Below are 24,627 nucleotides of genomic sequence, written 5' to 3' on the forward strand. Positions count from 1 at the left end.
AATTTGGTACAGAATAGCTCATCTAGAAGCTTTTTATTCACATTGTAGAACTTACACTTTCTATAAATTGTGACAAAGTACTTCTAGAAATGTTATTTTTCTATTAAGTTTCATATGTTTCCATAAAGGAAACTGTAATTCAAAACGTCAGGTCACTTTGGTACAGTTGTTCTATTCTTTATATGTCTGATTTTACCCCATGGCATGGATAACTTAAAAAGGAAGGAAGCAGATGCTGACTTAACATCAAAAGTGGGATTTTCCTTCCACAATAACATCAAAAGGCCTCCTCTACTAATGGAAGAAGTTGGTGGCCAGGACAGAATGTCAGCTGAAACAGTTGCCATGAAGCAATAACAACAATGAAAACAGATCACGAATGCTCTTTTTTTTTTTTTTTTTTTTTTTTACAGGTTATTTTACATATGTCATGTACTAAAAGCATTAAACAGCAGCACTATCACCAATTATTATTTTATTACATCACAGTCCGGATATTCTGGGTAAGACTGGGACTCCATGGTGTTGTGTACTGTATGAACTATTAAGTAAAATAAAATCTTGGCTCCAATTAATATTTTACACATGAAGGACTGTAAAACTAAGGGACGATTTGTTTAGAGGTTGTAAGGAACCAAAATATTCAGAGTCAGAAAGCTCTCAGTACATCAATGTAAAATCATTAGATACCTAGATACCTTTGAAACTCTGGTCCATAGAGCAATATCGAGAGTGCCTAAAATGGTGAAAGGAGAGAGGCAGACTATTTATCATCTGCAGTGGCCTAAAATTCTCTGAGCAGAAGCCTAACCCAGAATACAAGATGCAGCAGGTGAGACAGAACGCAAGCAGACAGGAGCTGGAATCTGTTGTACAAGGATCACAGCACCTAAGCTGGAAGTGCACAGTGCTGGGCTGTTTTTCTAGGAAAACTTCTACTTTGTTAAAATAAATGACAAAGATTGTACAAAATACATTAATAGTCCAGGTAGCAGGGACCAGAACCCCATAGCTAAGCTGGGTCATCTTTTGACGTGCTGAGAGAAAGTTGGGAGGAAGGCAGCCATCTAATCACACTAAGCAATTTCTAAAATAGTTACGAGCAGCAGAGATACCTGGAACACCTGCAGCCCTTAGTTTGTCTTCCCTCCAGGTCTTGGTCTGTCCCACCCATACCAAAGCCTTCCTTTCCTCACTCTCTTGTTTCTCCCACTTCTCTGTCAGTGCCAAGCTGCTTCAGCAAGTCATCTGCAAGAAGGAATTCTCCCTCAGGCAATTCTAGTATTTTTCTCCTGTTGTTTATTTGTTTTTCCTGCTGTTGTTGTACAGAGCAGTGTACTATAGCCAGCAAGAAAGGATTCTTCAGCTACCCTGCTCTCTCTGATCCTTATTTACTTATTCCTGGTTTCCCTCCAAGCAGGTAATAAGTTGCTGCTTACACATTTTATAGTCACTTTTACCTTTAAGCTCCTACAGTTTAAGTATTTAGACACCAAGCAGTCAAGGGGAGTCACTTGTTGGGTTATAAGCACCTATGTGATTTGAATTATTCAGGGTATTTTGTGAAGGAGGGTATTTCAACTGGCTTTTAAATTGTAGGAGTTTATATTTGCAAAACTGGAGCTCTGAGCCAAATTCAGGTTGATGTGATCCCTTTTAAAACAGTAATATTAAATCATAAACTGCAGTTCAGTGTGCACTGGTATTTTGAACTGGTTCCTTAGATTCATTTCACTACTGCACTAAGATGTTGCAGTTAACATAAATTGTCTATTTCTTTTTTTTCCAGCACAGAAAGGTAACCAGCCAGTATTGCTTCCCTTCCGACGTAATAAAATAAAAAAATCTTTAAAAAGCACAAGCTGACCACCTGCTGAGACTTTGCAGTTTCTTTGTATCCCACTGGGTAATAAAAAGCAGGAGTATGGGAAATGTCAAGAGGTCAAACTATAACTATGGGAAGCTTAGATATAGGCCAAATAAAAGACCAGTAAACAGTTTATTCCACTATTTTTATTGGACTGTTTCAGTCTAAATTGAAAGTGCTCTCTTTTTTTCCTCTTTACTAGGAATGTAATCTGTAAATTGATGGCAAAGCTTGATTTGTTAAGTTTGATTGTGGATTTTTCATTATTAGCTGTGGGCAACTAAACAGTAATTCAAACAATATCTTCAATTTCCATGTTCTGCCTACAATCCTGATGTGGTGCAGATAAAACTGCAGGAATCACCCTGGAACACCTGCAGAACTGCTGGAGTAGAAGGTCCAAAGAGGTTTTTTTTTCCTAGGATAAGCCTAATCTTTGAGCCACATCTTCAGTCTTGTTACAGCAGAGCATCATTTCTATTAATCTTTCCAACATATAACTTAATCAGGTTTCCTGTACGGATAAGTTGATCACTACCTCCTTTGTCTTTAGCTGCACAAAAACCCCAAGTGAATTTGAAGTGGTCATTTCCCTTTTGACTCCCTCCCCTTTTTTTTTTTTTTTCCTCTGTTTTACTCTCCCTTTCAGATAAATATTTCTACCAACTATATGTGCAAACCAGCAAAGACAGACCACATATCTAATCAGACATGTTTATCAAGTAGAGCTTTTTGTGTTTTGTTTTCTGTGGGATGTTTGGATCTCAGAGAGAGTAATTAGATTTCTTTTAAGATATAGACTGGGAGACCACACAGGCCTCAACAGCAGTTTGATTATATCATTGACATAAACTGTGGCCTTAGAGGTACACAGAAAATATGAGACCTGCCAAGTAACCCTATGATTCACAGGAAACAACCTGCAAGTGAAATAGCTTGGTTCAGTGAGAAGTTAAATAGGAAGTTCCCTGAAAGTCTAGAGAGTGTCTATTGTAACTCATTGTAACGTTTCTCCACCCTTTCACATTAGTAATGCATTATGGTAAAATTAAGCTAATCCTGACTCTGTATACCATAAAAATATGAATTTTCAAAAGCTACGGTACAAAGATAAAATTTGGCCTTAGAAACTTGGAAAGATTTGAGCACTATGAAGCCAGGGCAGAAACCATTGAAGCCTTTCTGGTTGGCTGGTTTGGTTTGGAACTGTGTAACATTTTATCAACTTGTTACTTTTCTCTTTTCTTGTATCCCTCACTCTTTGAGGGGTTACTAGTGACTGACGGGAAGCAATGATTCAGCCCAGAGAAATGGTTTAATGCACTGTGTTTAAGAACCTAATGAGAAATACTCACAAGAAAAAAAACATGAAACAGACACATCCGAGATATTTTGCAAAAGGCAAGAGTATGCCACAGCACTAAATATAATCCTGGCTCACCTTTGTGCAAACTTCCAGGCCTCTGAGATTCATGGATTGTTATCTCCTTGCTAGAAAGCTAGTATCAAGATTCACTTACTAAAGTCCTGTTCTTCTACTTTAATCAGACTTTACATTGGTTCAAAGTTAGCAAGAGGTTTTTTTTAACAGGGCCTGAAATGCCTGAGTGTCCTAAGCATGACTGTGGGAGCTGAGCAGCATTGTCCCTCAGACAAGCACAATACCTGTCAGAGCAGCTATCATAGCAGCTGTGGGCCATGGACAATTTTTGGTCCTCTGGATGACGAAAATGAATGGCCAACCAGTAGGTGCTGGAATAAGGAGCTGATTACACTGGAAAGCTTTTAAAATTGAGAAGTGAGGCTACAGATGGTCCACATGTGAGAAGACTTACCTGATTTTGAGAATGGGAGGAAGAACTTCTGACTTTCACCTATCCCCAGCAGTAGCTAGCACTGTTTATTTACACTTCTTCTACCTTGATCTGTTTTCTAAGGTTTTGGATATTCCTGTTCTGCCACACTGCTTTGTGCAAATGCTCAGGAAGATAAACTCACTCAAACTAGACCTGCAAATACTTGTGCCACTGTGACTGCACAAAGATAAGCCTATGTGAACAATTGAAAATAGAAAAGCAGAGAAGCCAAGAGAAGCATCTTGAGATATGAAGCACCTGAAAACCTGTGTTTGTTAATAAATATCAGGCATTGCTTCTATGAATGTTCAGTGGAGCTGAATATATTTAGTAACCTACCCATCATTGTTAACATCAGATACTGCCACAGTGTAACCAAAATAAGACGCCATCTGGAAATAAAAAACAACAGATAGGCTTTCATATCAGATATCAATTTTTAAAAAGTTTTACCGATAATCCTCTTTGTTTCTACGGTTATTTATTCTGAAAAATATTTTATATATTGTTGAAACTTTTTAAATTAAATCATATCCTCTATAGATATAACACTTCATCACATAGTTGCTTGACATTACCTGTTCACCAGTGAAGTTCTGGATAAACGTCAGGTCTGAAGAATTAATAATTGAGACCTGGTAACAGAAAAATACGGAAAGTTTCAAGCATATATGGAGATGCTACAGGATAACATCACTGCAACCCAATTTTACACACCAAAGGATGGCCCAAGTGGCCAAGAAAAAACATCAATTATTCTGTTTCACCACAGTTTTCTTCTATAATATTGAACAAATCACTAAGATTTCATGAGTCTCAGGTCCCTTGTAAACAAAATGGGGAAAAGACTATTTTCCCTCCCTACTGGACAACTGGGAATAGCATCAAATCACAGACTACCAGCTAAACAGTGACTATACTAGTACACATGAAAACATTAACTTAAAACTTAAAGAAATACACATATACATACATACATATATATATATATATATACACACCTTTACTCCAAAAAATGGTATTAATAAATTCCAGAGACACAAGGAGTCAGGGGTCCACAAAACCAGAGAAAGTATCTGTGGCTGGGATCTCTGTTTCCCAGTCAGGTTAGTTCCGAAACTTTTTCTTCCCATGGGGTGACAAGATGCATCCACACACATATTTGTTTTCTCCCTTCACTTCTAACTACATCTCATGACTCTTTGCATCTGGTATTCAGTGTATATACTTAGAGCACTGAAAATAAACACCGAGTATGAACAATCGGAATTTGGACTTCACTGTGGACACAGGACTGCACATGAAATATGCCAACCTATGGGTAAGTTTAGGTCTGATAACACTCAGCGGGTATAGGGATACTAGTGATACTCAAAACATGTTTGTAATTGGCTGCTGAAAACAAACTTCAGAAGGGACTAAGTGCTTAATATTCGAAGCCCAAATGAATAAGGCATTTCTACACAGCCAGGTTAGCGTGAAGGTCAGTGGCAGTTTTCTCAGATTAGAAAGTTTAGGATCAAAGAGACAGAAAATATAATGTAGCCTTTAATCTTCCAAGTGGTCTAACTGCATTCTCACTGCAAAAAGGATAAAATGTGGGTCCAGTACATACATAGCCAAAGTTCTGTGCGCCCTTTGGGACTCCAGCAACCAACTCTGAAAAGACAAAAGGTCAACAGTGAACTGGTTATGCTGAGCAGTGCATGCAACCTGTATCCCATGCCACTCAAATATTCCTTAACCCTTAGGATTTTGCGTTGTTATCTGTATCAGAAACACCTGCAAATCACTTCAAGACATGAATTCATAAGATTTTAACATTCATTCAGTGCATCTAGTTTCATTAAATATTACATCTTAGCTGTTGAATACACTCATCCACAGATCTCTTTCTGTCTACCGTTACTTAGCATAGCATAGTAAAATAAAAGTCTTGGTACAATTCGGCTTGTTACCTGACAGCTGTGGATTCATGGAACCAGTTATAGTTGTGGCATCAGAAAGTAGAGTACAGAAGCTAAGCACAACTGTCCTTACAAATAACCCTTTTCTTTCTGGCTGCACATGATGCCATGAAAGAGCTCAATGAATTCTGCACAGGTTATCTAAAAGTATTACAAGGAAATTTTTGTTAGAGGAATTTGGGGAAGCTATTGAACAAGAACATGAAACACTGGACCTGGCTGCCTTCTAGGATGAAATTCTGCTCAATGGTGAAATCTTAAACAATTAGTGGAAAAAATGGGAAAAAAAAAAAAAAATGAAGAGCAAAGTCACAGTTTTACTGTCTCAACCTTCCCTCATTAGGACATCCACATCAGAAGACAGCAGCAGGAACTTCAGATACCAGGGCACCTCAGACACCTGGCTGTAGTGGCCTAGCATTTCTCTGTTCCTCTCTGGGTTTATATCCTCCCCTGTGCTTGAATGTGTTTTGTCAAGGGGAGATGGAAATAGTAATGAATGATTGAACAGGACACAGGATGATTCCTAGGTCAGACAATAATGTAATTGTTTGTGCCAATCATCCATGTGACTTACTTATTCAAGAATCATCAATTATAAAAATGTGAGTATGCACCAAAAAAAACCCAAACCAAACCAAACCAAACAATATATATATATGTGGTTGCAGCCTTCCATTACCAAGCACACATCTCTTTTTCCACATTATCGCATTCAATGAAAATAATCTTTTTTTTTTTTTTTCAGCCCATAGTAGCACAGGCCAGGAAGCTCTATTGGGATTAAGTAGCAGCAGTTCTGAGGAGCTGAGTTCATTTCTAGAGTTGTACTATGTCTCTGTTGGCTCCAGTTCCTCAGTGCACCGTGCTCTACTTTATCAAATCATGAATGTAGAGTCCTGGAAGGTGGCGTTTTATAGATTGTGAAACATTTCAGGTGAAGGTTTCATAGTGGTGACATTTGCAAGCAATGCCATTAAGTCTGTGAGATGCCTGGTGCTTTGCGGATGACAGCTGTTGTCTAAATGCCAATTATTCTAAATATTTTCTGTACCAAACTTGCTTGATCTAAGAACTTTTACAAAGTTTCAGGCATGGTTCTGTATTTGGACATTTATATCCATGTGCATTCAGCATATCCTAATTCAAGGGACTAATTGAACATTTCATCTTCTTGTAGAATGTTTTCTCTCCCTCTAAGCCCAGGTTTTAATAAACGGAATTAAATTCTTCCATCTCTTGCTGTTAAGTATAAGGCTTGGAGTAGGAGCGAGAGCACAGCTAATTCCTTCTTATTGCATTATGCCTGTGCAAGAAAATATAAAGTATGAAAAAGGTCAGCTAATGAACTGCCCCAGGCACCCCATCCTTAAGGCACATGAACTGGGACTAGAGAAGCTTTTATAGAGCGAAGAGCTGTTTTCACCAACATGAGCTAGCACTCTGGTATGCACACGCGTCTTTGTCAGAAGCAGCTGAATGTTATCTCCTAGCATGGGCTGTGATGTTTATGTGGCAGTCAGAAGTGTGATTGCAGCAGACACAGACATTTCCAAGCCATGCTGCATGTGTCCAAGCAGATGCTAAGGGCCAGCAGCCTCTGTGCAGGTCAGTAACTCGAGTATGGGCTGAAGAACCTGACAGGACTGTGCTGTTGGCTCCACTTGTTACTACTGGTCAGCAAACTGGTTAAATTAAGTGAGCCTGGATGGCTCCACCTATCATGCTGTCACAGCTCTAAGATCCAAACAGATGCATGAGCATGAGAACATAACAACAGATTCAGACTTTAGGGTTACTTAAATCCTACTCCGTTATGCTATAGCTTCTACAGAAATATTTGCCTCTGAGAATTTTGGGTACAGATAGCTTAAGTCTCACCAGCGTTTCAAATGTATAAAAGGTATGTTCTTGTGTAGAGACCCAAAATGAGGAATGTAATAGGTGCATGGCCATACGGTTTCTATTCAAGTGTACAGCTTCTTACCTTGTTCAGAATCTCCAGTAAATTCCCCAGCAGCCACTGAGTATCCTGATTAAAGATAAATTACAAGCAAAACACTTGATAAACCATTTCTTTCAAAAAATATGCAAGGACAATCAGATTTGTCTGTTCATCTGATCATCAGAATGCAAATTTTTTTACATTAGTATACTAAAAATGTGTGGGAAAAAAGGAATAAAGTTTATTACATTGTTATGACTAAATGAAGTGTAGGTCTGAATGTATAATAAATCTATTTTCTCCAAAAATGAGCTTCTAAATCATTAATCATTTATCTAAAAAAACAGCAGCTACTATGGTGGTTTGCCCTAACAGCTACTGACACAATTTAGGTCTTCATTACCATACTTTATTGTGTGAGTATCCTGGTTTAGATGCAGTTAAGTACCTAATGGAGCTTTAGTAAACCTGTGAGGCAATTGCTATTGACAGAGTAAAGACTGTAGTCATGGACTGTAGTTTCAAATCTGTGGGCAGAGACAAAAGGATACATCTTTGCCCTCAAATTCCACTGCATCTTTTCTAAAATTATGCAAAGAAAAACCTGTCTTACATGCAGAGAGATGTGAATATCACGCAAATTCTTAGAGATCAGTATTAATAAAAGGTATATAAAGAGCTATTTTTTCCTATTTAATACATAATATATTCAAACTGACTTCCATTATTGCTTACTTCAACTGTAACTTCTAAATATTAGTGAGAATAAATGGGGTATTTGTGCAGTGCTGTACAAAGTGCTGCAAAACAGAATTTTCTTTTATCTATTAAAAAATGAAATAGTCTTTAATTACTTTAAACTCAACCCACTGTTTTGGAATAAAAGAAGACACAAATGGGAAAATTGTGTATTTCTGCTTAATTATTAAACATCAAATAACAAGGACCCTAATGAGTCATTTAAGATCTCAAGCTTCATACTCTGTTGCTGTGCATAATCTTAGGATTGTTCATAATCCCATTGAAGTATAGCAAACTATCAATTTGCAGTTGTGCTTAAAGCAAAACATGTTTAAATCCTCTCACAACTGGGACATTAGTAGTTTAGGGCTTGTCTTCGCATTTATATAAGTCCCATGCTTTTAGAACAAATCACTAACTGACATAGAGCTTAGCTTACCCATGTAATTGTCATCATATGAGGGCGGTGCCACTCCTGTTTGCTTCTCTCGTGCCAGTTTCCTCAGAATATCCTTGAAAGAATAATTTGCAATGATGTCCGCAATACTTGCAGTGATCACCTGACCTGGATTCAAACAATGTCATAAATGAAAGGGACATAAAGGAGAGACAGTTTCTACAAAATAGGGCTAGCAGAACAACAAAACAGAGCTGCAGGGGATAATATAACACAGATGCAAAGAGTAAACATCTTCTCTCAATCTTTCCCCATTTTTACCCTGAAAGTTTCAAGAGTTCACATAAATCAATACAACAAGGCATTGAGACTCTGTTGAACCATGAGTTGCTTGTTAAGTAATTCTTCTGATTTATATTTGTCAAAAATAAGACCAGAGACTGGTTATCTTAAACCGAGAAAACAATGAACATCTAGAACGTTTTCCACAATACTTTCCGTTTCACATCTTAGATCAAGTTAATCAGCCAGATGAACATACCTTGCCAATAAAAACTACCAGGCCCGCCTACTATCAGGTCTCCATTCTACAAAAAGCAGAATTGAACAAAATTACACAACAAAAGAACACAACAAAATTAGCATGCATGGGAAAAACAATTTAAATGACTAAAAGAATATCAGAATCATGATAAAGGAGAATAGCCCTGTTCAAGGAAAGGGTGTAGGTGCGTGGATGTGCACGAAAATCCAGAGTTAAATAAAGTTAAGATCACCTTATGCATCTTACTTGGACAATTTTTTTTTAGCACTAATGTAGTATACTAAAAAATTGCTGATTATTTATAACAAAACAAAGCATAAAAGAGGGTCTTCAAATTCAGCGAAGCAATAGTACTGTTTTATAGAGAAAAATACTTTTGTCTACCCAACAATGAGGTCTTTACTCCTCAGCTATTAATTATGTGAATAACAATGTAGCTCCAGAACAACAGCAATGATCAAAGTTGTGTGATGTCCTGGTGCTGTACTAAAGGCAGAGGTAATAACAATAGTTGAAAAGTTTACTCTTTGGTCCACAATATTGCTTCTGGATCTTCTTCACATATAAGAACAACTTTCCCTTAAACACTGCCGCTTCCACCTCCACAAGAGAATGTTCTTATACCCAATGACAAGTCTGCCTCTAAAAACATCCTTATATAAGCTATTTTAACTTTAAAAACTAGCTGGTGCTTGCCCATTATTTCCTGAAAGTCAGGTCTCTGGAAAGCATCATAAGCGGGGCACACTGAGACAGAAACACGCACAATTTTTTGCCTAATTATCTGTGAAGACAGACCGAGCAAAGTCACATTGGACTGCAAAGAGATAGATAAACTGGTGCTGACTGCAGTATTTCTTTTATCAGTGAAACCAAAAAGTTTGAAGTTTGCAAAGGAAGAAAGGACTTGCAACAACATCATGAAACTTTCCATATGTGACAGCATGGGAACAAACTTGATCACTGAGATGATGTTTAAACAGGGATATATCAAAATTACATTTGATTGAAGTACTTCAGAAACAGAATCTCACCTTGTAAAAATCTAAGCTGAAACCTGCTTGACAAAAGCCTTGTCCCTCAGGATCTGCATTGCCTGCAATTATGAAGGTATAAGTATTTTATTGATTTCACAGTGCATGGCATGTGGAAGACAGCTCACACACCTCTGGAACTGTAAGGCTGTAAATGGAAAATTACCAAAATATGTGAAAAGATGTGCTTTCACTTTTAGAAGAGGCAGAACAAGTCAAGACTTTCTACAGGACCCTGAACATGCAGCCCCCTCGTGAAGATTTTGAAAAACAGGACCAGTTACTTGGGTCATCTGCTCTCATGGCCAAGGAGGGACGTTTGCAACAATTACCAGGAATTCAGTTTGAATACAAAAGTGGAGATACAAAAGTGAACAACTTAACAAGAAATCCTAGAATGGCCACCAAAGTCTGCTCTGCCAGAAACATGAAAATAAGTGTTTACCAAAGCATTCTCAAAAAATGTTGACAATAGTGCATGGGTCACCATGGGTCAATGTTCAAACAACATCCTGGTCATCTGTACTACGGCAAGGGAAAGGGGCACATGTCCTTCGCATCGGCCAGCCCTTTAATGGAGATACATCTGCTCAATGAGGACTGAAGTGTAATATAATTTTGGATGCACATTTATACATGCAAAAACCTCCTTCCTGCTTTTGTACTTTTTTATTTCTACTCTCCAAATCCTTATTTAATTGTACATAGTAGGCTGATATGCATTTTAGGGATTTCCTATGAGTGCTGGACTGCTGGAAGTCTGCAGGATCAGGAAACAGAGAGCAGGAATAGCCACTTGAACTCTCTTAAACTGGCATAAGCCTTTGGCAAAGCCCCAGTGAGACATCAGAAGTACACGAAGTAGATCTTATTGTCACCATGCCTTACAGATTCAGCTTCTTTCTCTGCCTATACATCCAGGGACAAGGATTAGAGTTTAAAAGAAAGACTTAGCACAACTCAGTTTAGAACTATACTACAATGTGAGAAAAGGAAAACCACAAAGTAACACTGAATGTACAGGCAAATATCTCACGTTGCTTTAGGTGTGCAGATTTTCTGGCAGATCATGGAAAGTATTACTGGGCTGTACTATGAGACATCTGTCAGATGTCAGGAAAATCCAGTTATGTGATATGATTCTATCTCTAGATCTCCACAGGAAAGAGATATTTCAATTATGTGAAGTGTCTACTTTTTCTGTAAAATGCTTGTTACTTTCTTGGCAAAATAATCCATTAGAAACTCAAATGTGGGAGTACAGCTCGTGGTAGAGGAACATTTAAAAGGTGTGTTTTGAAATTAGCCCATGTGCACATGGCAAGAATGCCAGCTGCAACAGGAGGGTCTTGTTACAAGGGGTATGATGTGGAACTATATTCAGAATTCTTGTGTTATGGCAAGCACATACAGCTTAAAACTACTAACCGTCTCAGCTAAACTGAACAGCACCACAGCTTTGCTGTGAGAGTTTCACCTGGAAGGGACAAGTAAGCCCATCACATTTGCTGTCTTACACACAATACCTTTAGAAAAGCAACTGAAAGAACAGTTCTCTGATCTGTGAGTGCAGAAACTGCCACAGACCAAATGCCAGTTTAAAATGTTGTCTGGCTCTTACCTAGATCTGTTTGCTACATTTTAAAGCCATTTAAATAATTAACTTCTCTTTCAATTATATAATAAAGCATCCAACTGCAGGCATATAATTTAATGTTGATTTTTCTTTAAACCCTCATCCAATGCAATAACGCCATACAGTACTCTTCATACAACTAAGACTACGTGAAGACTGAAGGTAGGAAAACACTGAGAAAAATATCAGTTCCTCCAACACAGGATTTTTCCTATTAATACTTACTGTTGCGACAAGGTGAATATTCAGCATAGGCACTGAAGTTCTGAATTGCTACATAGCAGGTGCCAACAGGGTCCTTCTCAGGGGTATCTTTAAGAGTTCTCCAATGATATAAGGGAGCACAAGCCTATCAAAACAGAAACAATATCACATGTACCTTTTACACACTCACGTGTCTGGCAAATGTAGTTTTTAACAAACAGTGGACAAGGATTCTCCCAGGTGTTGTATCATTCATGTAGTAATGATAATAATGTATTGACAGAAGAAAATGCAGGACCACTGCTTCTTATAATTTCATTATAACCTGAAAAGTGTAGTCTGATCTTTCGCATACAGCCCTTAGCAGGTGAAATCTGTCAGGGACTACAACTCATATTTAAGCACACGTCACAGATAACTCCCTAAGCCTGTTTCACAAATAATAAGTTTGCTCTGTTACTGCTGAATGCACAGGGCTTGATATCATAGTTGATGATGCAGATCACATCCATGTGGCTGTAGAGACTCCCTACTCCTGTCCTGAGATGTCTTAAGATAATGACTGTCACAGAACTGCTCTGATTCTACTTATTAGGAGATTTGTCAGGGTGTTGTTCATATTGTGTATCACAATAATCAGATTTTCTGCCTTCTTATAAACCCCCAGTTCAAATTTTTGGAGGGATGATACAGTTGTAATGCATTCAACAGGCTCACAGTGAAAAGGATTTTGCTCAATAAACTTCAGTTAGTGAACTAATATTTACTCTTCTGTGTTACAGTAGTGGTGTTACAAACATGACAATATAAGGATAAAATATATACCAGTTGTGTTGAGGGAGAGATATTATATTTTTTTGAAAGCAATTCAAATAATTGGAAACATTTTTAAAAAGATAAGCTGTCAGGTATGCAAGTCATTCTTCAGGAGCCCCTGTGCTTGGGAATGGACACTACCTCTCCCTACAACCTTGCCTCTGTAAGATACAAACAAATCCTCCATTCGTGTCCTCCCTTGTCTTACTTCTCCAAACAGAAACCTGTCTACGTCTGGCAAGGCATTGTTATCATTCACATCACCGTATAAGCCTCAGCTCTGCAATCAGTTCCAGCTGGATGAACCACTGGGCTACTCAGCACTTAACATGAAAGTCAGAGCTTCTGGAACACTGGTTTAAGGAACACTGACTCTTACCATGCCTAGAAGACCTTACAGATTAAAATGTACCAGAGAGGAAAACCAGAGTGTAGCAAAGAGGAGTATATGTCCTGTGAAGGTGATTTTAGGTACCTTTGACATCAAGCAAAATGGATTGAAAGAAGAACTCAATATAAACATAAATATTGATTATCACATTTGTGGTTTAAAAAAAAGTTTCTGACAACTTGATGATATTTTCTTTTTCTCTCCTTTCAGTCTACAAAGCATAAAAGACAGTTTTCTAGTTTTGCTGTTCAAGTTTTTACCTGAAAAGTGTTGGCTACATCTCTATTTCAGAAAGCCTGAGAAGAGTTACCAGGAGCAAAAGAAAGTTTTGTCAGTACAGACACAGGATATTAGTCAATGATGAGGTTTTCTGCTCACTTGAAGATTCAGAAAATGGTGGTAAAGAGCTATTGTATTTCAGTTTGTGAACGGTCCTTTAGGAGAGTACACAAAAGGAAAAATCTTCAGCTATTTGTAGAACTTTTTAGAATTCTTTCATAGCTCTGAAACAGAAGAGGTCAATGTTTTATTCATTACCTGTTTCATCTCAAAATCCTTCCCTAGGTTAACCACAAGGCATACTGTATAAAGGAAAGCATTTCCTTTGGATACTTCTTCCCTTATGACTACTACTTAAGTAATAACTGGAAGTTTTAAATAAATCCCAAGACACAAACTAATGGCCATTCTATTTACTCTTATCACAATTATTTCAGCAACATTTTCAATGTAAACCTGAGTGCATAAATTGTAAATACAAAATGTCTGTGTATAAGTAGCATAACCACTACTTTACTAAGCAATGAACGTACTTGGCCCCTGCTGGGGTCCTCTATCAAAACAGGTAAAATGTTCAGTGAAACTGGAAAACAGACATTGCACTTTGACAGCAATCTTGATTTGGAGTTTTTTTATCGACTGTTTTGCAGCTCTTTTACCATGACTATGACACAGTTTTTCAAAACAATATAAATGTGACAAGAGATCAGCACTTTCTCTGCTAACTGATCTTCAGCACAGGTTCTTGTCTTCCATTACATTCTGCATTTAACACTCCAAATAAAGCTTCATAATACAAAACATTTTATAGCATAGAGCTACTTTGTATCTCTAAAATATACCATTATCTGTTTTTTAAAAAAACACCATTCACTTCCATAACGATATGGCATTCTGCTGTTTTTACCTGGCAGTGGCATCATCTTTACTTGGTCAGTTCAACTTTATTTTATAGGCTGCTTTCATTTCTTGAGTTATATGCATCATCTGTTCTATAATTTATGCATCATCATAGACTTGTTACCATAATCTACACATAGAGAACTATTAAAGATAAACATTTGAGAAAAACAAACATGATCTCCAAATGAATACCAAATGCATAAGACTTACCACAACTTTTTCTTTATGAGCTTTGACTGTTGCTCCAAACCACTGATTTGTCTTAAACTCAATAGGTTCTCTGGTGCCATTGACTTTAATTTTCCTGTTGTCTGACAAAGAAAGAAGCAGCATGTTGACAGCTTATTTTTAAAATTATTATCCCGTGAATTACAGATACAAGTGAACACACTATTGGATATAATACATTGCATCCACTGTCATTGTCCTACCAGTTCAATACGAACTGAGTGTTCTGGTATCATTCGAGGTTTTCCCTGGTCAGTGGAAAAGAGCTCACCTAAATCCACATGTGAAAATTCAAAATAATTACACTTAAACTTCAGAAAACCAAAACAAAACAGAAAACCACAAACAACAAAGGACTGGAAGAAGAAATCCTGCATTGCCCCCACAAAAAAGAAGAGTTTACCTGGATTCTGTGATGAAGACTGAACAAGAATCTACAAAAATAAGCAAAAAGCCCTAAAAACTTTTCTCATAGGTGGTAGAAACTTTCCATGTGAAAACAGCGTGTTCCATAATTTGTTTTTGTCAAACAAATGACATTTCTCAGCATGCTTATTCAACAACCAACACTACAGATAGCACAGGACTTAGTTTCTAACAGAACTACATGTGTACACACTGTCACAAGAGACAGCTTCTTAATGTTGCTTTACGTACACTCTTGCAGATGTCAGCATAAGAGAAGCCATCTGGGCAAAGACTCAGGCCAATTATAATGCATTTCAGGTTTTAATAAAAAGCAGACATCCCTTCCTTTCACCCTGGGTTCTCTGAAGTAAACTGATTTCCCATATGTTCATGAGCTATGTTCTTTCCTTAACAGTCATTCCTAATGAACTTCTCAATCCATACATAAGCAGGGCATTACTCCTTCGCCCTTGTATCTGCATTCCCTTATGTATGCTTCTGGTTCGTATCAGAAGAGATTTCACAAGCATCAATCCTTTTTATTCACTCTAAGCAAAAATAAAACCACATACTGTCTAACTAGGAACACAAAGAAACCCCAACAAAACAAAACAAAACAACCCCACCTAATCTCAGGTTATATTGTATGGATTTACACAGTTGTTGTTGTTTGTGTTGTTGTTTTGTTTTGTTTTGTTTCTAAATAAAGAAAAATACAGCTGGTATAATTGTCACCTTTAAAAAGCCAACACTTCCTGGGATTTGTCTGACAGGAATAGAGGAGATATCTGAATGCTTTTCTGGGACGTTGGATCGCCAGTTACCTCAGCTCATGGTAACCTCCCAAATGTTACAGATATGAACTGAATTAGACAGAAAAATGTATGATATCTGGAGAACAAGGGTACGCTATCTCTGTATGTTTCTAATAAACATGAAGGAAAGTTGAATGAGAATGAATCTGTGGAAGTTTGAAAAGTCTGTGAGAAATCTTTCTTCATACCAATATTTGTTTCTGTGTAGCACCAATCACAGGAGCTAGTATGGAAATCCATGCTTAGAGAGATAAGAGAGAAATTTCAGGAATATTTAGATCTTAAAAATTCAGAAATAAAAATTTTAAATAACTTCTTAAATATTAATTTTTAAAAATACATTTTATTTAAGTTAGGCACAAACATCAAGAGTGTGGGAGACAGCGACTTTGACACACTGCATGGTAGGAGCTGCTCGCTTCTACTTTGCTGTTGGCAACACCACTTTTTATTATTTTTTCCAGTGAAGTCAGACCCTTTCGAACTTTAAAGGTTTCTTTTTCCTTTTTTAATGCTCCAGCAGATCCAAACACGATCAATGTCCACAGATGAGGTCTTGATAGAAACAAAGCTTTTGAAGCTTGAAAATCAGCCATGGTCAGCTTACGGCAGCCAATGCTGCCCTGGCTCTGAGGATACTCATGACCAGGATTCTAACTTAAGAAGAGCTTACATTTCCAATCAAAACAGCACACTTGTCTACTGGCAAAGTATACTAAAACTTGACAAGATGTTACATTTTAAAAGTAGGACAATCATTTACAGCATTTATAAAAAGCATAGCTGAATCTATCAGTAAATCTGCAACTACACACACCCACCCCACTTAGTGACATATGGTGTAGTATGAATCCTTCAACAAGCGGCATGGGATTTTCATTATAAAATAAGTAGTAAAATATCACATACGCACAAATTAATAAACAGCTTTTTCCCCTAGATAAATCTCTTTTCACAGAAATTCTCTAATCACCTTTGTTTAGGATCATCACTGGAGCTATGGAGTCATATTCCCAGTTTCTGAGGTTGTGCCTTAAAATCCAGTGTAGAGTTTCCTATCTAACAAGCATTCAGTATTTCAGATTGCTGTGAACCAGCTACTGCTTCCCCTATAACCTTATCACAATTAAGCTATATACACAATTAAATTCTCTGAATACACCTGGACTGTCATTACTGTGCCCTGATTGTGTTCAATTAGACCAGACTGAATGAAGCCACTGTAAATGTCCACTTCTGAGCTCATCATCCACTTCCAGCTGAGGACACGAACTAGGGTACAGTTCTTCTCGTCCTAAAGCAAACATCTGAGGTCAGAAGAACCGTGGCTTAAAAGTATATTTTTACCAACTCTAGGTAGCCATGGCTGGGCAGCTTAGACTCAAACAAAAACTATTCATTTACTCAGATAAAACCCAATCCCATTATTTGTTTGTTTGTTTTTTGTTTTATTTTTAAATAAAGTTGTTATTTCTGCCTTAGCTGCTTCCTTCAAAATCATGTTATCTAAGCATTTAAAAAAATAACATGTCTGTATCCTGACAACACCCTTACATGACAGGGAAATATCTGTCCATGTGTTATTTATGGGGATCAGAGGTCCATAGGCTATATCTACGCTGTACCTTACCCACAGGCTAAGCTATATTTCTGTGAGCAGCAAAAACTTGGCTTGAATTCAGGTTGCATTCAAATGTCATCTTCTCTTCTGGAAGAGAATGCCTGGCCTCTTTTAGGAAGGAGTCCAGGCTATCTTATATCACTATACATGACACTAGGATAGCCAGAACATAAAGTAGCAGCTGGGCTGGGCACAAAACGCCTGAGCCTGTCCACAGAGTGGTCCAGGGAGCACCCAAGTACCAGCTGGATCCCTTCAGAGCCAGCCCAGGAGCTGTTCCAGATGGTCAATGGTCTGGATGACTTGCAAATTTGGCCTGAAACTCAGCCCTGGAGTCACTCATAATTGCACTGCCTAAGACGCTGTTGCAGATTAAGGCCCACACAACCAGGAATATGCAATGAGCAGAGAGATGCGCTCTGAAGTAGAAAAGTAGGTGCAAAGACATCCTTAAATTGCATTTCAGCAACCCAAAAGCATTTAATTTTCTACTGCAGGGTCCAAGACTCCTGTACCATGGTACTGCCCCACAATCCAGCTTCAGTGGCATCTCTGGAGATGGTGAAACGTGACTCTCAAAATCAGTGTTCCTTTACCCAGTCTTTTAGACTTCAAGTACCCAGGGGCTACAAAAGGGCGAAAGGCCCCTTAATTTGCCAAAGCAGTAGCTTGACAAGTGGAAAAATTTGAAATCAGATGGTAAAATGCAAACCTGTTTAAGAACAACAGTGCAGAGATTCATTTTTAGGAATCAAAGCCTGAACCCGGAGCAAATGTTAATGCAAATCCATTATTTGCACACCAAATTTGGTGCTTTTTATGGGGATTGGTCTCCTCTCAGTCACTGAATCAGCACATTAAACTGCTTAGCAGGCATGAATCAAACATTACTCTCATAAATACTTCTTTGTTGTAGTAATCAGGATCTGCATAAGAAGCAAAAATAGATGTATTTGCAAACACTGATAGTGGCTCATTGTGATTCATTCAGCTCTTGAAAACTAGAAATACAAAAATGCAGCATCTATTATAATTTGAAAATACTCAAATGAACAAAAGCAAATAAAAATATTTTCACCAAAATTAACACAGGACAACAATGATTTTAATCAAAGCAGCAAATATGTAAAACAGCTGCAGCTCTTTCAGGTAAGTTCTCACCCTTCAGACCTTTGAAAATTATTATCTTTACTTGCTCCATGTGTGTTTGCATGTATGTGCTGTATAAATGCAGATGGCCCTTAACCAGGCATCTGCAGCAGGCTCAGTTACACTCCGCCCTCTAACCTGTACCTACTCAGACTACACCCAGGGTGGCAAATCCCTTTCAAATACTTCTTTTGATATATGTATGTGTGTATGTATCTAAGCACATTAATATTATACATATAAATAATTATAGAAAATAAAGAATGTAATACATATTTCATATATTTATGTATAACGGTATATACACAGAGTAGAGGTGAATGATCACCTCAACCTGTCCATATTTATAAAAAATTGGAATATGAACATATAAAAACAACAAAAATTTATATTTATACAAATATATACAGGTCAAGGACCCTCACATGGAGACAACACCTGGACTGCCGTGTACAGGTTTGAAACACCAGTAAGAGACTTGCAGGTGTTTGGTTCAAACAAGAGAAAGTAAAGGAAGATCTATTTGCACTTCATCCACTGTTCAACAGGTAGAGAGAAGAGAGAGACAAAGGAAAATAGGCAAAAGGCAAAAGCTACGGCTCTTCACAGTGAGGATGATTTAGGACTAGAACAGATTCCCCAGAGAGGCTGTGGCATCTCTGGCTTTGGGTAGTTTCATAACTTGGCTACACAAGGCTCTGGGTAATCTAATTTAACTTTGAAATGAGCCACGCTGCATCATTAGGGTCCTGCCTCCCAGGAGGGAAGAGAGAGGGAAGGATTTGCCCTGGCATACACAGTCCCAAATTCTAGAAGTGAGAGAAGAAAGGGGGTCTTGTCAACCCTCTCATCATGGCAAAGCAACTTTTAGTATCACTATTATAAAAGTTTCCAATCATACCAGTTGTTACTAAGCAAGATAAGTCAGTAACGTTCACTGGGTCATTGATATTAGAGCCTCAATAGAGAGACAAAACACAAATGCAGAGCTAAGTACCATGATCTGGGGAACAAAGCCAAGCAATGGCCTTCAACATCAACACTGGGGAAAAAAAAGGATTTTAGAGAGAGTAAGGACATGCAAAGCCCTTGCATGACAAGAAGAGTTGCTTCTATTTTTAGATTTATCTGATTCTGCAAACATCTATTTAATTTCTGGGTTTTTTTGTGCTTTAGATGCTATTCATATGACTTACTTTAATTTAATAGATCATATCTAGAGAGCTTTATTTGGACTTTCATTCCATGAATCAAGAAAAAAAAAAAATAACATCATCAAACCCAACAGGATTTTTCCCTAAGTACATTCTGATCAAAACCAAATTAAGACCTCAGGGCTTGAACTAACATAACTAAGGGTACTTTTTCTCCTTCTTTAGATAAGGCCGAGACTTACCAAAGAAATCCATGAGGGTCTATTATAAATCAGAATGCTACAAGTGAACCATGAGGCTCTAGATAACATCTTATTGGCATAGTGGACTGAAATGTGTCAACATGTAAAAGTACAAAAAAGTTCTCCCCCAGCATTTTCTCTTGAGATGCAAATTCTTTTTATAACAGGATTCTAAGTTTTCCCTAGAATCTTACCATCTTCACAGCTAATGATTTTTTCATGTAACTAAACCTCTTTAGTCCCACTATATATCCTTTCCTTATACAGTACCTGGATTCTGTTACAATCAGCTCAACTGCTGGCCAGATTAGCTCATGTTTTTTATCAACTGCACGTTTGGCCAGAACTGATCTACATTCCCCTTCCCTGTTCCTCTTCAGAGGCTGTTCAATTTTTCTCCAACTGGTTTAGAAAAATACAACCTATTTTACTAGAAGTAGTAAAGTTAACCAACAGCAAAGACAACACCCCAGTGAGTTCTGGAAACTTAAGGGAAGTGGAATCTAAGATTCTGCCTTTTGGAGCTAATTTAAAACATAAGAACTTGTTGCTGTCTGTTAAGTATCACAATTAAAAATGACCATTATAATGAGTTTCTGAAATATGAACTATTAGCTTTTTACCAGATTTCAAATGCAACAGTGCACTTCAGGGGGCATTTAAGTTTGCTCCTGGCTGCAACATGCTTTCAGTGGTTCAGAAATTCCCCAGTTAATCAAGTGGGAGAAAGTTTTCTTCATGTTGCTCTCCTGCTACCTCTCCTGGCAGCTGAAGGGAAGAGCAACCAGCTTGAACACAAGGACTTGGTAATTCTACCTCACTGCTAAGGCAGGAATAGTCATTATGGAATGAGGTTTACAATGAAGAAACTGTAAAGGAGAAGTTAGCTTTGTGCAGGTAAGAGAGGAAAGACAGATCACGGCTCTTTAATATAATGCCAGCACTTGTTCCCATGTTCTCTCATTGAGTTTCAAAGGGGTTTAAAAAAAAAGTGTAGGGATTGGATGAGGTGATCTTTAAAGGTCCCTTTTAACTCAACCCATTCTATGACTCTATGAAAGGGTATCACAGCCTCACACTGCAATGCAACAGGACAACTTTATAGAGCAGGGAAACAAGGGAGAAGCGTCTCTGCCCCTTAGTCCGTATCTCCTGGAGTAAGGGGATACTAAAAGCCCTTCCATTGTAATTTATCTCAGTTCCTTGCTGCAATGAAGCAGGTTAAATCACCAATTGTGCTCTTAGGGCCAGTGCTTTCAGCTTCTTTCAGACTCTTCCCAGAGTCTTGGCCCCAGCACAGAGATTTAGGGAGCTTTAAAGAACTGCAAACATGGGACTACAGAGTCAGTGCCATATCAGCAGCGGGAAACATGCAGAGTTCCTGCTAAAGCCTCTGCTTGGCTGGAGGCCCTGTCACTGGCCAACCCTTATGGGAATGTCTGGTTACATGACTTGCTCATGGATGAGTCCGCTCATATCCTACAGCATGTCAAAAATTCGTCCTACTTCCCTCCTCTGCCCGCCTGTCAGGAACAATATTTCACCAATAGGATTAATTACTGATGCCAGCTTGTAAGTAAAGCACCTCATTACTTTGGAAATCTCTGGATTAGCTACTGTGAAGAACAGATATAGGTGGCCTGAGAAATTAGTGACAACCTGGGACAATTGCCTGCAGAACAAGTTCAGCTAGGCAGTATGACTTTTAGGAATGGGCTGCAGATACTACTGCACCTCTGTTAACTCTAAGTCATCTCCTAAGGAGACTAGTTTAGTCCACACACATTTCCACATTAACACAATTTATGCAGCTGCTCAGAACACACAGACCAGCTTGGGCATCCATAGAATCACAGAATCTTTTTGGTTGGAAGAGACCCTTAAGATCATAGAGTTCAACCATAACCCAACTTTAGCAATAAACCATGTCCCTAAGAGCCTCATCCTAACATTTGCACAGTGTCACGGAGATGACTTCAGGAGTAGTCTTCGCTTTGAGTATCAGTGCTAGTAGTAAGGAACCCAGACTGCATTTGGCAGCTAGAATATGGCACTCAGAAGTAACGACACATTTTTTAAAGTGTTTTCATATCTTTCACTGGGAAAGTGTTATGTTAGTAACCAATGCAATGCCTATGCCCTCATGTGATCTTTGTTTCTGAGAAAAAAGGAGAGATTCAGAAATCATAAGGATTTGTCTTTAGTCATTAAAGCTTACATGATACAAAGAATAGAGTTTAGTCCTGAGTGTCAGAGCCTGTGTGGTGGCTGGGAGGTTAGCTGCACCTTGCCAGTGACTCTGGGTACAACACCTGCAGTGTCAGACCTCTGGAGAACAGATCCACTGGGGAACATTGCAGTTGTCTTACACCAGCATCCGGGTGTTGGGTCCAGTTAGGCTTAGCACTTGTATTGTCCTTTCAGGACTCCATGGCACACAGGATAAACTAAAACTTAAGTTATTTCAAAAATGGAAATATATTATTCACAGAGAAAAACAAAAACTCTTCAACAAAATAGCCTTTACAGGACCAAAGACCATCCTGTGTCCATGCTTACCGCCATAATATTAACCTGAGCAAGCCTAAGTTTTTCACTAAAGTGTCTGGCACTTACTTGGTTCCCTCAGATCACTTTCTGAACAAGTACCCCCTCTATCTAAGGCAATATATACTTTCCAAATTCAACACATTCTTTTTTTCCTCCTTCGCTGACTCACAAGCATGTTCTTGTTCATCACTGCCTCTTAACAAGCCTCAAGTGCTTGTGGAGAGAGATTTTATTCCATTTTAGGTTGTTATACTCTACAGCCCCATGAAAAGGTATATCTATGCATTCACTCAATAAGCATCTTGATACCCATAAAATACAGGATAACTATAAATTAGTAAAAAGCAACTCCACACCTGTAATACTGTCACATTTAAAAGTGTCCAGCATCTTGACTGAAGCCATCACAGAATACTAGTCATTGTCTTCACTGTTTTCATTTAGTAGGACCAAGATATTAACAGTTAATACAAATAACTTCAAAGCATTTGCAAATAAAGAAATCTTCTCTGAAGTTAGGTTTACTGTTATTGTGGAAACAGTGAAATAATCTGTACAGTTACATATGAGTCTTATCAATTAAGTGTCCACTTACACACTTATTTGTGGCAGTAAAAGTCCAGATAACATCCAAGTACACTGTATGTTCTCTCCTCAATGGCAGAATATAACTTGCATTGAATGCAACATACCTGAGCTTCACTGGTGCACCCAGCCCTAAGAAACAGAAGACAAGAGCCCTTATGCTCACAGGTAATTTAAGCCAGCGGTTTTCAGCCACTTGGATTTGTTGTTTTCTTGAATGTTTACGTTATAGTGGAAATTTCAGTTTCTGTGACCTTCCACAGTTTTGCATATCTAGCTTCAGATACCATATATGTGAATCTGTTCTTCTACAAATTATTTAGAAGTCCTCTATTAAACTCCTGTGGCTGAAAAAGACTGATCTAGTAAATTCTTTCTCTATTTGTTGTGTCACACTGCCTTTTAATTGCTGTATTTTACTCTCCCTTTCTTTCTATTTCCACTACATTTTTACTTCTGATCTTAATTAAGAATGTTTTCAATTATTCAGCAGGTTTTTTGTTGTTTTGTTTGGCTTTTTTTTTTGTTTCTTTGGTTGGTTTGTTTTGTGTTTTTTTTTTTTTTTTTTAATTGTGCTTAGTGAATATAACCGAAAGAAATTATATTATCTGGTTAGAGTCAAGAAAAAAATTACTTAAAGAAGGAAGCTTTGTATGAAAATGCATCAAAATTAAATCTTCCAGCTCTGAAGCAGCCTCTGTAGTTTCTCTGGTTTGTTTCAGAAAACACTCCCAAAGTTTTCCAAGACTTTCACAGATCTCCTGTGAGGCACGAAGCATTACTCTTTAAAATTAAAGCACTAGAGATGAATTACCAGTCTAACAATTACTGGGTGTTTTTGTGTTGGGAGAAAGAATAATCTTGTCCTTCAGGCACTGGAGTAAGAAGAAAAAATCTCAAGTCAGTTTCCAGTACCATCACCAATTCCTGTATGATCTTTGACAACTGACTTTTTTCTGTTTATCAGAATAAATATAAAAAATAAGAATATAAATATAAAATGAGAATAACAGCATTTCTGAGTTATGTTTTAGGGAGAAGGCATAGTGAGTACAAGGTATCTGTACAAGAAAGAGACATAAAGTGAAAATACTCCTCACAATTATCTATCCACATCCCATTAGGGATACAACGGCTAAAGGCTTCAAAAGGAACTGTGTGTAACAGACTATTTGAAATAATATCATCTAGACTATAGCTCACATGGACTGCTGTGTTTGGTGGAATACTGGAAAAGGTGGAAAACTCACTCCTCTAAGTAGCCTATTTTGGAGAGAAAAAACTGACATGAAATA

At 37.9% G+C, this 24,627-nt stretch overlaps 1 protein-coding gene across 2 annotated transcripts in view; it reads right to left on the bottom strand.

Moving 5' to 3' along the window:
• Nucleotides 1–24,627, bottom strand: part of ITGA8 (integrin subunit alpha 8) — a 107,491-nt gene that overhangs the window by 80,373 nt on the left and 2,491 nt on the right. For both annotated transcript variants that reach the window (XM_065831106.2, XM_065831105.2), the window contains exons 3-11: nucleotides 14,791–14,891; nucleotides 12,213–12,336; nucleotides 10,352–10,413; nucleotides 9,315–9,360; nucleotides 8,816–8,941; nucleotides 7,678–7,722; nucleotides 5,339–5,382; nucleotides 4,302–4,358; nucleotides 4,063–4,115 (exon numbers count right to left, since the gene is read on the bottom strand). In XM_065831106.2, the coding sequence (XP_065687178.1) occupies nucleotides 4,063–4,115; nucleotides 4,302–4,358; nucleotides 5,339–5,382; nucleotides 7,678–7,722; nucleotides 8,816–8,941; nucleotides 9,315–9,360; nucleotides 10,352–10,413; nucleotides 12,213–12,336; nucleotides 14,791–14,891 (658 nt within the window). The remainder of the gene's footprint in view (nucleotides 1–4,062; nucleotides 4,116–4,301; nucleotides 4,359–5,338; nucleotides 5,383–7,677; nucleotides 7,723–8,815; nucleotides 8,942–9,314; nucleotides 9,361–10,351; nucleotides 10,414–12,212; nucleotides 12,337–14,790; nucleotides 14,892–24,627) is intronic.

Source organism: Patagioenas fasciata, chromosome 2, assembly GCF_037038585.1.
Source record: "Patagioenas fasciata isolate bPatFas1 chromosome 2, bPatFas1.hap1, whole genome shotgun sequence".
NCBI lineage: Eukaryota > Metazoa > Chordata > Aves > Columbiformes > Columbidae > Patagioenas > Patagioenas fasciata.